The 9,918-nt window shown below is 70.8% G+C and overlaps 3 protein-coding genes across 3 annotated transcripts in view; 1 reads left to right on the top strand and 2 right to left on the bottom strand.

Moving 5' to 3' along the window:
- Positions 1-27: 27 nt before the first annotated feature.
- On the bottom strand, positions 28-4,575 carry CHLNCDRAFT_145114 (hypothetical protein; the record flags this gene model as incomplete). The annotated part of the gene is made up of 8 exons (XM_005848303.1): positions 28-447; positions 605-706; positions 897-1,651; positions 1,799-3,218; positions 3,380-3,441; positions 3,616-4,090; positions 4,227-4,352; positions 4,555-4,575. The coding sequence occupies 8 exons, from the start codon at positions 4,573-4,575 to the stop codon at positions 28-30; spliced, it is 3,381 nt and encodes a 1,126-aa protein (XP_005848365.1).
- A 474-nt stretch (positions 4,576-5,049) lies between these two features.
- CHLNCDRAFT_57674 (hypothetical protein) lies at positions 5,050-8,616 on the bottom strand (the record flags this gene model as incomplete). The annotated part of the gene is made up of 11 exons (XM_005848302.1): positions 8,024-8,616; positions 7,652-7,765; positions 7,369-7,465; positions 6,996-7,198; positions 6,668-6,838; positions 6,357-6,508; positions 6,172-6,216; positions 5,972-5,997; positions 5,640-5,819; positions 5,267-5,483; positions 5,050-5,117 (listed from the first exon to the last, which is right to left on the bottom strand). The coding sequence occupies exons 1-11, from the start codon at positions 8,467-8,469 to the stop codon at positions 5,050-5,052; spliced, it is 1,719 nt and encodes a 572-aa protein (XP_005848364.1). The 5' UTR covers positions 8,470-8,616.
- A 494-nt stretch (positions 8,617-9,110) lies between these two features.
- CHLNCDRAFT_145112 (hypothetical protein) overlaps positions 9,111-9,918 on the top strand; it is a gene marked incomplete at both ends in the record, with an annotated part of 4,017 nt that continues 3,209 nt past the window's right edge. Inside the window, 3 exons of the mRNA XM_005848497.1 lie at positions 9,111-9,117; positions 9,264-9,540; positions 9,797-9,903. Coding sequence (XP_005848559.1) covers positions 9,111-9,117; positions 9,264-9,540; positions 9,797-9,903 — 391 coding nt within the window. The remainder of the gene's footprint in view (positions 9,118-9,263; positions 9,541-9,796; positions 9,904-9,918) is intronic.

Genomic DNA, 9,918 nt, shown 5'->3' with positions numbered 1-9,918 from the left:
AGGGTGTGGCAGCAAGCGGGCGGGGGCTCACCAGGAGAGCGGGTGCAGGTCTGCCACGCGTGTGGCCATGAGCGGGTGCGCCTCCCCCTGGCCGCCACACAGTTCCGCCAGGCGGCAGTGCAGCGGCACGCGGTCCCGCATGTTGGCGCACTCCCCCCACTGCACCAGCGCCCGCATGCGCTGCGGCCAGCCGTCCAGGCCGTCGGGGTAGCTGAGCAGCTGCGGGGGCGGGGCGGGGGCGGCGGCGCGGCCCGACGCCGCGTCGCCGGCGGCCCGCGCGGCGGCGGCCGCCACCTGCGCCGCGTCGCCGTCGCTGGCGGCCGCAAACAGCTGTACCGAGGAGAGGTAGGGGAGGTAGTGTGCGGTGGACGGGCCGCGCGGGCCGCCGCAGGTGGCCACCTCGCAGCCAACGGTGCTGGGCACCTCGTACCACCGCCACAGATCGGCCTGCGGGGCAGGGGAAGGGAGGGTGGGGCGGGCGGACGTCAGAATCAGGGCAGAGGGTCAGTCGGGACAACGGGGCGACAGGCATTCATGAGCGAGCGGCGGGCGGAAGCCAGGGGTGCTGCAGGCACAGACAGCCGCCAGCAGGCGCCGCGCTCACCAGGCGCAGGTCCTGCGCGCCGCTGCTGGGCGGCGCCACCTGCGGCGTGGCTGCCTGCAGGAGCCGCTCCAGATCGGGGGAGTCGTCGCAGCACTCTGGGGCCTGCGGCAGGCAGGCAGGCAGGCAGGGAGGCAGGGGGAGGTGGGCTGCATGCACGGCAGGGCGAGGCCGCTGCCGCGCGGTGCATGCAGAGGCCTGGCACGCAGGGGCCCTGTGTCAGCGGTTGCGTGCGAGGTGCAAGGCACCGGGCCGGCCGGTGCAAGCACCGCCACAGCCACCGCAGCCCACCCACCAGTAGCTCCAGGGCTGGCAGCGGCAGGGGCGGCGGCGGCGGCACGCTGGTCGGCGCCACACCCGCCAGCCGCCCCCTGCCCGCCACCACGGGGCTGCTGACGCTGCTGGCGGGCGCGCTGACGCTGCAGCCTGCTGCGGGGCCGACCCCGCAGGCCACGCAGGGCGGCGAGGGGAAGCACTGCGCTGGCGGCGGGCCAGAGGGCGGCGGCGGCGGCGGCGCGCCGTCGAATGCCTGCTGCCGCTGCGGCCCACCCTCCAGCCAGCCGCTGCTGGAGCGGCGGTGGGGCCGCCAGCACGGGTCGCCGTCTGCGGCCTGCCGCTGCCGCCCCCACTGCGCCCTGGCCCCAGGCTGGGAGCGAGGCACAAACTGCGGCGGGTGTGGCGGCGGGTGGCCGTGAGGCAGCACAAAGGGCTGGCCTGGGACAAACGGCTCCGCCCACCCGCTCAGGTGGCTGCCCTGCCACTGCTGCTGCACGGCGGGGTGGAAGGCTGGCGCCGGCCCCGCGCCATCGCTGCCGCTGCTGCTGGTGCTGCCGGTGCGGTGGTGGCCGTAGGCCGGCGCCGCGCGCGGCGGCTGCGGCTGCGGGGGAGGCGGGTAGAAGCCGCTGACGGCGCCCGCCATGGGCGGCAGGTTCCTGCTGGGCCCCAGGGCCAGGCCGGTGGCGCCGCCGCGGCGCGCACAACGTGCCGGTCCCTCCGCCGCCGCCCTGTGAGGGGAGGCTGGCACCGAGTGCGGCGCGGCCAGGGGCAGGGCTGCGGAACAGCGGGGCGAGGCGCAAGCATGGGTGGGAACGAGTCGGCGATGGCTGGCTGCCAAACGGCGCTGGGACACAAGACGCGGGCTGCCCAGCAGTCCCAGCATGCCACCGCGCCTTGGCTGCTGTGCCGCGCCCCGCCCACCTGCGTGGTCCTGCCAGTGGAAGAGCATGAGGGGGTGGTGGCCAAAGTTGTAGGGCAGGCCGTACTCGGACGGGTTCTCCGGCACCCCGCTGCGCCAGCTGTCCTGCGAGCTCAGCGTGCTGCCGTCGCTGCACACGCTGCAGTCCCCCGGCGACTGCGGCCGGCTGCCGGGCTGGCCGGGCCGCGGCGTGCACAGCGCCGCGGCGCACTCCGCGCTGTCGGCGGCGCCGTGCCACACGGCTGTTGCGTGCCCTGCTGCCACAGACAGCGACGTCTCCTCGCCCAGCGGCAGCCACTTGCTGGAGCTGCCATGCTCTGCCGCGGGAGGCTGCCTGGCGTCAGTTTCGGTGGGGCACTGGCTGGGTGGCGCCGCAGCTGCTGCTGCTGCCTTGGCTGCTTGTGAACTGCTGTGCGCGCCGCCAGCAGCTGCCGCCACCTCTGGAGTGGAGGCAGCAGCTGCCGCCTTGGCGCCGCCGACTACCGGTGTTGCTGCCTTTGCCACCTTGCTGCTGCTGCTTGGGGCGGCGGCCGGCTGCTGACACTGCTCCGCCTTGCTGCTGCGCTGCGCGCCGCGTGGCGTGCCACTGGGCGTGATGCTGCCAGCTGCATCAGCCTTGGAGGAGGGTTCACAACGCTCAGGCACAGATGCCAGCATGCTAGCAGCAGCTGGCACCTCCTGCTGCGCAGTGGGCGTGGGCGACTGCTTGGCCAGCCGCCGCGCTGCCGCCGCCTCCTGCCCTGCGCGCGAGTGCCGGTCCCGGCTGCTGCTCCTGCTCCGTCCAGGCCTAGCTGATCGCTGCTCCTTGCGGGCTGCCCCCACACCAGCATCAGCGGCCTCCACTAATGCCGCTCCCTGCGAAGCCTGTGGCACCATTGCTGCTGCTGGCTTGCCGCGGCTTGCGGCAGTGCTGGGTGCTGACGAGCCTGCAGCCGACGGCGCGCTGCTGCTGCTGCTGCTGGCCCGGCTTGCAGCCCGCGACGATGGTGCATCTGCTGCTGTGGCTGCGGCTGCCGCATCCTGCGCCCGCTGCGGCGCCTTTTTCCGCCCCTTGCTCTTGCCACCCTTGCCCGCTGGTGCAGCAGGGGCTGCGGCAGCTGGTTGCACACTTGTGGCTGCCCTGCCAGCTGGCGGCGCAGCTGGCGAGCCGGCGTCGGCTGGCTGCGCTGCTGCAGGCGCCACTGCAGCCTCAGGCTGCTGCTGCTGGCGCTGCTGCTCCTGCAGGTGGTGCTGCTTTGGTGCAGCCAAGGTGCCAGCCTCCTGCCTGGCTCTGCGCTCGGGCGCTGCCATGTCGTCTCCTGCTATCGTGACCGCAGCTGGTCCCCCCTTTGCTCCAGTGGCAGTGCTGCCACTGCTGCCATCCACAGGTGCCCTCGTCTCGGGCTGCTCAGTCTCGGTCACAAGGAACCGGAACACTAATCCCTGCAGGCCGGCAGCGCGGGCCAGGGTGGCCATGAGCATGGCATACACGGGGGGTGCCTGTGCCTGCCCACAAGCTCCACACATGCATACACCGGCAACAGCAACGGCATATGTGCAGGCAGGCGCAGCAGCCAGAGGGAGGGCAAGGCTGAGGCACGCACCTTGAGCCACGCCGGCCGCGCGGCGACGTCAAAGATGGCTTGCAGCCGCTCCAAACCGTCACCTGCAACACAAGCAGCGCATGGCGCACGGATGCGAGCCCATGACAGCATTGTCAGGTTGGCAAGCAGCGCAGCGACCCCTGAGGAAGGCCTCCGCAGCCCAGGCAGCGCAGCTGCACTGCCAAGAGCTTCAACAACCGCCGAATGTGTGCAGGTCAGCCAGCGGTGGCACCCACCACTCCGCACAGCGAGGGTGCTGCTATGAGCAAAGTTGGTGGTGCTCGTGGGCTGCCCAGCCGAGGCACGGGCCGCCTGATGACGCTGCTGGTACTCCTGCCACTGCTGCTGCACGCTGAGCGCAGCAGTCAGCTCGCGCCCCTCTGCCCGGAAGGCGTGCAGCACCGCAAAGTTGGCGCCGCCCTGCCTGGCAATCACCTGCACCCGGTACGAGTGCTGCGCGAAGTCGTCGTCCACGGGCAGGCACAAGGGCTGCGGCTCGCTAGAGCTGCGGCCACGGCCGCTGCTGGCGTCGTCCCCACTCGCGTCTCCGGCGGCGGGCACGATGGAGGCAAAGTGCAGCGCTATGCGTCCCACAGCCGCCTGCTCCCTCTCCACCTCCTCCTGCCCAGCGGGGGAGGCTTCCAAGGGCTGCCACTCGACCGTGGGTGTCACAAGCTTGCCTACTGGCTTGTTGCCGCGAAACAGCACGGCCTGCGGGGCGGGGTGATCAGCGGGGCGCCGGGCACCATGAGAGGTGATCGCGACAGCCAGCCCTGCCTGCGGGTGGCCAGCAGGAGCAGGGGAGAGCGAGCAGGCGGAGTCCGCTGGCAGCCACCCACGCGCTCACCTGCCAAGCAGCGGCGGCGAGGGCGGTTTGTTGGGGCTGTGGGGCCTTTGGAGGCTCGACAGAGGCTGCTACAGGCGCCTTTCTAGGAGGCTGCGGCTCGTCAGCGGCTGCTGGGTTCTCGAGGACCTGCGGCGACCAGGGCGGGCGTTCACGTCTCTCAACATGCCGCGACACGACTACCGAGCTAGTCACTGGCCCTGCCTGCAGCCAGCGGCAGTGGCCACCGCGTCTCACCTGTGTGTGCGAGGTGAAGGGCTGCGCACGTGCACGATGTCTAGGCATGCGCTCCGCGTCAATTGGAAGAACGGGGGAACTTGATCGGGGCCACCGCATGGCAATGCAGGGCCATGGAGGAAGGCAGGAATGGCGCTGCGGGGCGAAGCGTTTCGCCAGCTGTCTTGCATGTCGCTGGTCGCAGCAGTGATCAGAGCATCAATGGGGGAAGGGGGGCAGCCCTCCCTTTCCTACCACCCCCCCATCCTGCACATGCCGCTCATCCGATTCGACCACACCACAGTAAGGTCCAGCAAATACGCAGGCCTGGCATGCTGGCCAGAAACTTGTTGCAAGAAACAACAGGGCGGAGTTAACCAGCGACAGGGAAGGCAGTGGCAGCACCAACCGACCTCGGCCAGCAGGCGCTCAACCACAGCGCAAAAGGAGATTCAGAAAAAGAGCATTGAACAGTGGTACAACGCATGGCACATCTGATTGCCGACATGTTTATTCAGAAACGAATCCAGACGGAAGCGTCGGGGTGCCCGTGTGGTGGCAACTAGACGGCTACACACACGGTGGACGGTGGCCAGTAGAGCGCGACCCGTCATGCCGCAGCCTTGCGCAGCTCCCCCGCCAGTGGGCCGCTCCGGGACCACAGCCGCCAGGCATTGCCTGCACCAGGAGGCCGGCAGGCAGGGCAGGGTGAGCTTCTTTCTGGTGGACAGGCCAGGCTGGGCCAGGACGTGCAACCACCAGGGAAACGCAACGCTGGCCAAGCAGCGAGGGCTGGTGCACGGCACAGGCCAGCCAGGAGCGCGCACCGATGAGCCTGCCCACTGCGAGGAACTTGATGACGAACCAGATGGTGGTGAGCGGCCAGGCCAGGCGCTGGCTGGCCAGCAGGCCCACGGCGCACACGCCGGCCGTCACCGCCATCGTCTTGCTCAGCCACCCCGCCTCCTGGCTGCCCAGCAGCACGCCGTCCATCACAGAGGCGGCGGCATCCAGCGGCATGAACACCGCTATGAGGGGAAGCACCTGCGGGGGGCGCAGGGGGGCAGGGCAGGGCAGCAAAGGCAGGGCTGAGGCGGTGCCTGGGGACAAGCAGGTCCACAGGCAGCGCCAACACAGCAGCCCAGCTAAGTACATTGCCGCACACAGCGCAGCCCCCTCCGGGCCCCTCATCAATCTCACCAGCTTGACCTGCTGCACCACGGCAGCGTCCTGCGTGAACACGCCGGGCAGGCTGGTTTGGGCCGCCAGCAGGCCGCCCATGATGAGCACCCCCGCAAACACCGCCAGGCTGAGGGTGCGGCGGAAGACGTCGGCGGCGGAGCGGCGGTCGCCCTTGCCCAGGTGGAAGGCCACCAGGCTCTGCAGGCGCGGCAGGGAAGGCCGGGGGGTGGGGTCAGCGCCAGGAGGGGCGGCAGGACCTGGCCCTGGGCAACAGGTGCCGCTCCTGCCGGGTTCGGCACTCGAGCAATCCCGCTGCCATCCCCCCAACCCCCAGCTGCCCCCCTGCCCACCTGTGTGGCGATGTCCAGCGACGTGTCTGCAGGCAGCAGCCAGGGGGGACCACATTGGTGTGCTCAGACCGTTGCTGGGGAATGAAGCATGCCTGGCCCAGCCAAGGCGTCCTGCTGCCCTGACATGGTACACAAGCACGCGCAATGCAAGAGCCCCCACATCCCCAACCACCCCTGCGGCCGATGAGCTGCACACTCACAGGCCTGGTTGCTGAACACCCAGATCTGGCGCAGAATCTCGTGGGCTGCATCGGGGCGGGGCAGAGGCGGGTCGACATGGTTGCAGGCACCAAGGGCCCTGGCGCTGAGAAGCAGGCGGTGAGTGCATGCGCCCAGCGCCCCAAGCCCCCCCGCCAAGCCTGTGTGCGAGCCGGTGCACTCTCACCCGCCAGGCCCACGGCCCCGAAGCCAGCGATGAGGCGTGTGGCCCACATGAGCATGCCCATGGCCAGCAGGGAGCGGGTGGACAGGAAGATGCCGTTCTTCATCATGGGGGCCACCTCAGCCCAGGAGGGCGGCCGCAGCAGGTCCCCCACCCTGCGCGCAAGCGCCGGGGCAGGCCACGCCACGCCGCTCGGCGTCAGCAGCAGGCCCCGCCCCAGCACCCTGAGCCCGCCCGGCTGCTCCAGCATCGCGCGCATGCCTGGCACACGCGTGGCGCATGGGGCTGCGCCCCGGCTGCGCCGCGGCGCTCACTTGACGTATCCCCTGCCCAGCACGTTTGCCATGAGGAAGGTGAGGGCGACCCAGTGGGAGAGGGAGGTGGCCAGGCCCACGCCCGCCACGCCCCACCCCAGCCCAAACACCAGGGCCAGGATGAGGCCCAGGTGGATCAGGTTGCCCACCATGCCCGCAGCCAGCGGGGTCCTGCGGGGGGAAGGGGGGCAGGAGGCAGGGGGCGGGCACGCGGTTACGGGCACAGCCAGCCGCGGGTGGGCGCTCGCTCACGCCCACACACCCACATCCACCCACATCAACCCAGGCACACACCACGCACTCCCCCGCGGGCGCCCCCCCCGCGCACTTGGTGTCCTTGAAGCCGCGGAAGGTTCCCGACAGCACATAGTACATGAGGATGGCGGGGGAGGCGATGCAGCGGGCACGCATGTAGGCCACCGCGGGGCCCACCACCTCCGGCTGGGCGCCCATGGCCGCAAAGATGGCGGGGCAGCGGTTCCACAGCAGCACCGACATGGACAGGCCAAAGGTGGTGGCAATCCAGAGGCCCTGGGGGAGGGCAGGCAGCGGGGGGGTGGGGGAGGGGAGGCAGGACTTGAGGCAGGGCCAGGGACCAGGAGGAGGAGAGGGGATGGCCCGTGGGGAACGCTTGTCGCTGGGAGCAGCGCCAGGACGGCCTCACCCCAGCCCCAGGCACCCCCGCCACTGTTCTACTGTACCTGTGACATTATCTGCGACACGCCGTCCGAGTCCTTGCGTGCCGCGGCGGCGGCGATGCGTGGCGTGGTGGTGTAGAGCAGGAAGTTGAACACAAAGCTGCAGCGGGACGCGAGGCAGTTGGGGAGACTCCACGTGAGCCAGCAAGCGCCACGCGGGCGCCGTAGAGGCTAGCAAGCGCAGCAGGCGCCACGCCACCACCTCGCACACCCTCGCACCCACCCGCCCGCAGGCCAGCCCCCCAGCCAGCAGGCCCCCCAGCCCCCCGGCCCACCCCTCCCTCACTTGGAGAAGTTGAAGACGATGGTGCAGAGGCCCACGGCCGCCAGCGCCTGCGTGCCCAGCGTGGAGCCCACAATGGCGGTGGAGACCATGCCCATGATGGGGTCGAGCAGCACGCTGCAGGGAGGAGGAAGGAGGGAGGGTGGAGGCAGGAAAGATGGATGGAGGAAAGATGGAGGACCCCGGGCATTGCAAGGCATGTCCAAGGGGCATGAGCGGGCATGGGTGGTGGAGGGGCAGCGTCGGGCGGGCTGCAAGGCCATAAGGCGCCAGATTCCAGGCGTGCAGGCCGAGGAGCGGCGCTGCCGCGGCTTCCCCTGCCCTTGCCCCGCAGCACCACCCCCTTGGCTGCTCCCCCCTGCACCACCTGCCCACCTGAACAGTGCGGGGATGGCCAGCAGGAATATCTCCTTGTCATACGGGCTGCCCAGCTGCCAGGCGGTGCTGGCGGAGGCGTGGGACAGCGCCGGGCTGCCGCCGTCGTCGTCTGCACCCGCCTCCAGGGCCCCGACGATGTCGGCTGCCCGCGGGGGCGGCGGCTGCTGCGTCAGCAGCCGCCGACTGCTGCCGCCCAGCTGCCGGCGGCGCAGGCCTTGCGACCCGCCGCCGCTTCTGCTGCCGCTGCTCAGCCAGCTGCCGCTGCCGCCAGGCTGCTGCAGGCCGCCGGCCAGGCATTGTGTCGCCACCTGGCGCCGCGGCGGCGCGGGCGCCAGCTGGGAGCTAGTGCTCGTGCTGGCCGCGCCCAGCGCGCGGGCGGGCAGCACGGGTGCTACCGCCGCCGCTGACGGCAGCGGGGTTGCCCCCAGGATGGTGCAGCGCATACTGCCGCACACTGGTGGGGTGATCAGTGGCGGATGGCAGGCGATCACGGCGTGCAGTGAGCTTGGTGGGAGGGGAGTTGCACCGCTGCTCGCGTGCAAGCCAAGCTGAGATGATGAAAGGAATTGGTGTGTAGGAGTAGGATGCGCAGGGGCTGCCAGGCATTCTTTTTGGCCAGAGGCACAGTCAGGCCCCTTCAGGAGCAAGGCCACCCACCTGGCAGTGATCGTGTTCCTTCTGGCAGTGGCATTTCTGCCCGTCTCCCTTTCTCTCTGAGCCACAGTGCATCAACAGGGGTCTCTGGGGAGCGTGCAGGGCTGCATGTGCTTCCCTACTGCACAGCCCCTGTTGGCCTGCCCTCGTTAACCGGCTATCACTGCGTTGATTACAGCAGCATCAAAGGAGGACGATGAGCGCATCCGGCTTCAAGGGGGCGATGGTGAGGCTGAGCTGCGGCCCCTCTGAACCTCTGCCTCTGAGTTGGGCAGCCCGGGCTCGGCGCCTGGCATCGAGCGCTGCGCTTGAGTGCTGCAAGCAGCGCTCCCGCGCCGCCGCCGCCGCCGCTCCCGAGCGTCCAGCCGCCGCTTTGACCGACCCCCCCACTTCCCTCGCCCGCCCGCCCGCCCTCTGCAGGCCCAGTTCTATGGTGAGTCTGCGCCTCTGTGACTGCGGCATCGTAGCCAAGAGGCAGCTCTGGCTGGGGCCAGGGAGACGGGAGATGGGAGTGCCCCGGCCGCCCGCTCGCCTGCACCCCGCCCGCCCACCTCGCCTGGCCGCCGCTTGCCTCCCCCCGCAGACGAGCAGCGGGCGCAGGTGAAGGGCATCAAGTCGCGCAGCCTGGTGAACAAGGCGCGGAACGAGGCCAAGCGGGAGCTGGAGGAGGCTCAGTCGGACGCGCCGTTGCACGCGCTGCGCCTGGACGGCCGCCCCGCGCGCCTGCTGCGCAACGACGCCCAGTTTTACGCGCAGCAGCAGAGCGAGGGGCTGGTGCCCTGGGGGGCGCACCCGGACGTGCTCATAGACCGGTACGACGCACGCGCCCTGCTGGACATCTACGTGGAGCCAGACCCCGGGTGGGTGTGGTGGTGGGTGGGTGTGGCGGTGGGAGTGGTTGTGGGAGTGCAGGGACAGGTGGTGGCGGCCTGCACCTGATGGGAGTGCAGTGCAGGGGAGGGCCTGCACACGAGGGGCGGCGGCCTGGAGCCGCGGCCCGGCTCGCCGAGCCGCCGCCGCCGACGCCGCCGACGCCGCCGAAGCTCTGCGCTCGCCCGCCGCACGCCCTGCCGGCCCCTCCCACCGCGACCGCCGCCCCCCCGTGCCCGCGCGCAGGGTGTGGCGCCACCGCCAGCGGTCTGCGCGGGAGGTGGAGCTGGAGGAGCAGGTGGTGTTTGAGGCGTACCGAGACCTCATACGCCTCAAGTGCCTGGGGCTGTCGGGTGAGCGGCGGCGTA

Source organism: Chlorella variabilis (genome assembly GCF_000147415.1).
Source record: "Chlorella variabilis unplaced genomic scaffold CHLNCscaffold_8, whole genome shotgun sequence".
NCBI lineage: Eukaryota > Viridiplantae > Chlorophyta > Trebouxiophyceae > Chlorellales > Chlorellaceae > Chlorella > Chlorella variabilis.
The sequence above is the reverse complement of the archived record's forward strand: the minus strand, read 5'-3'. Positions and strand labels throughout refer to the sequence as shown.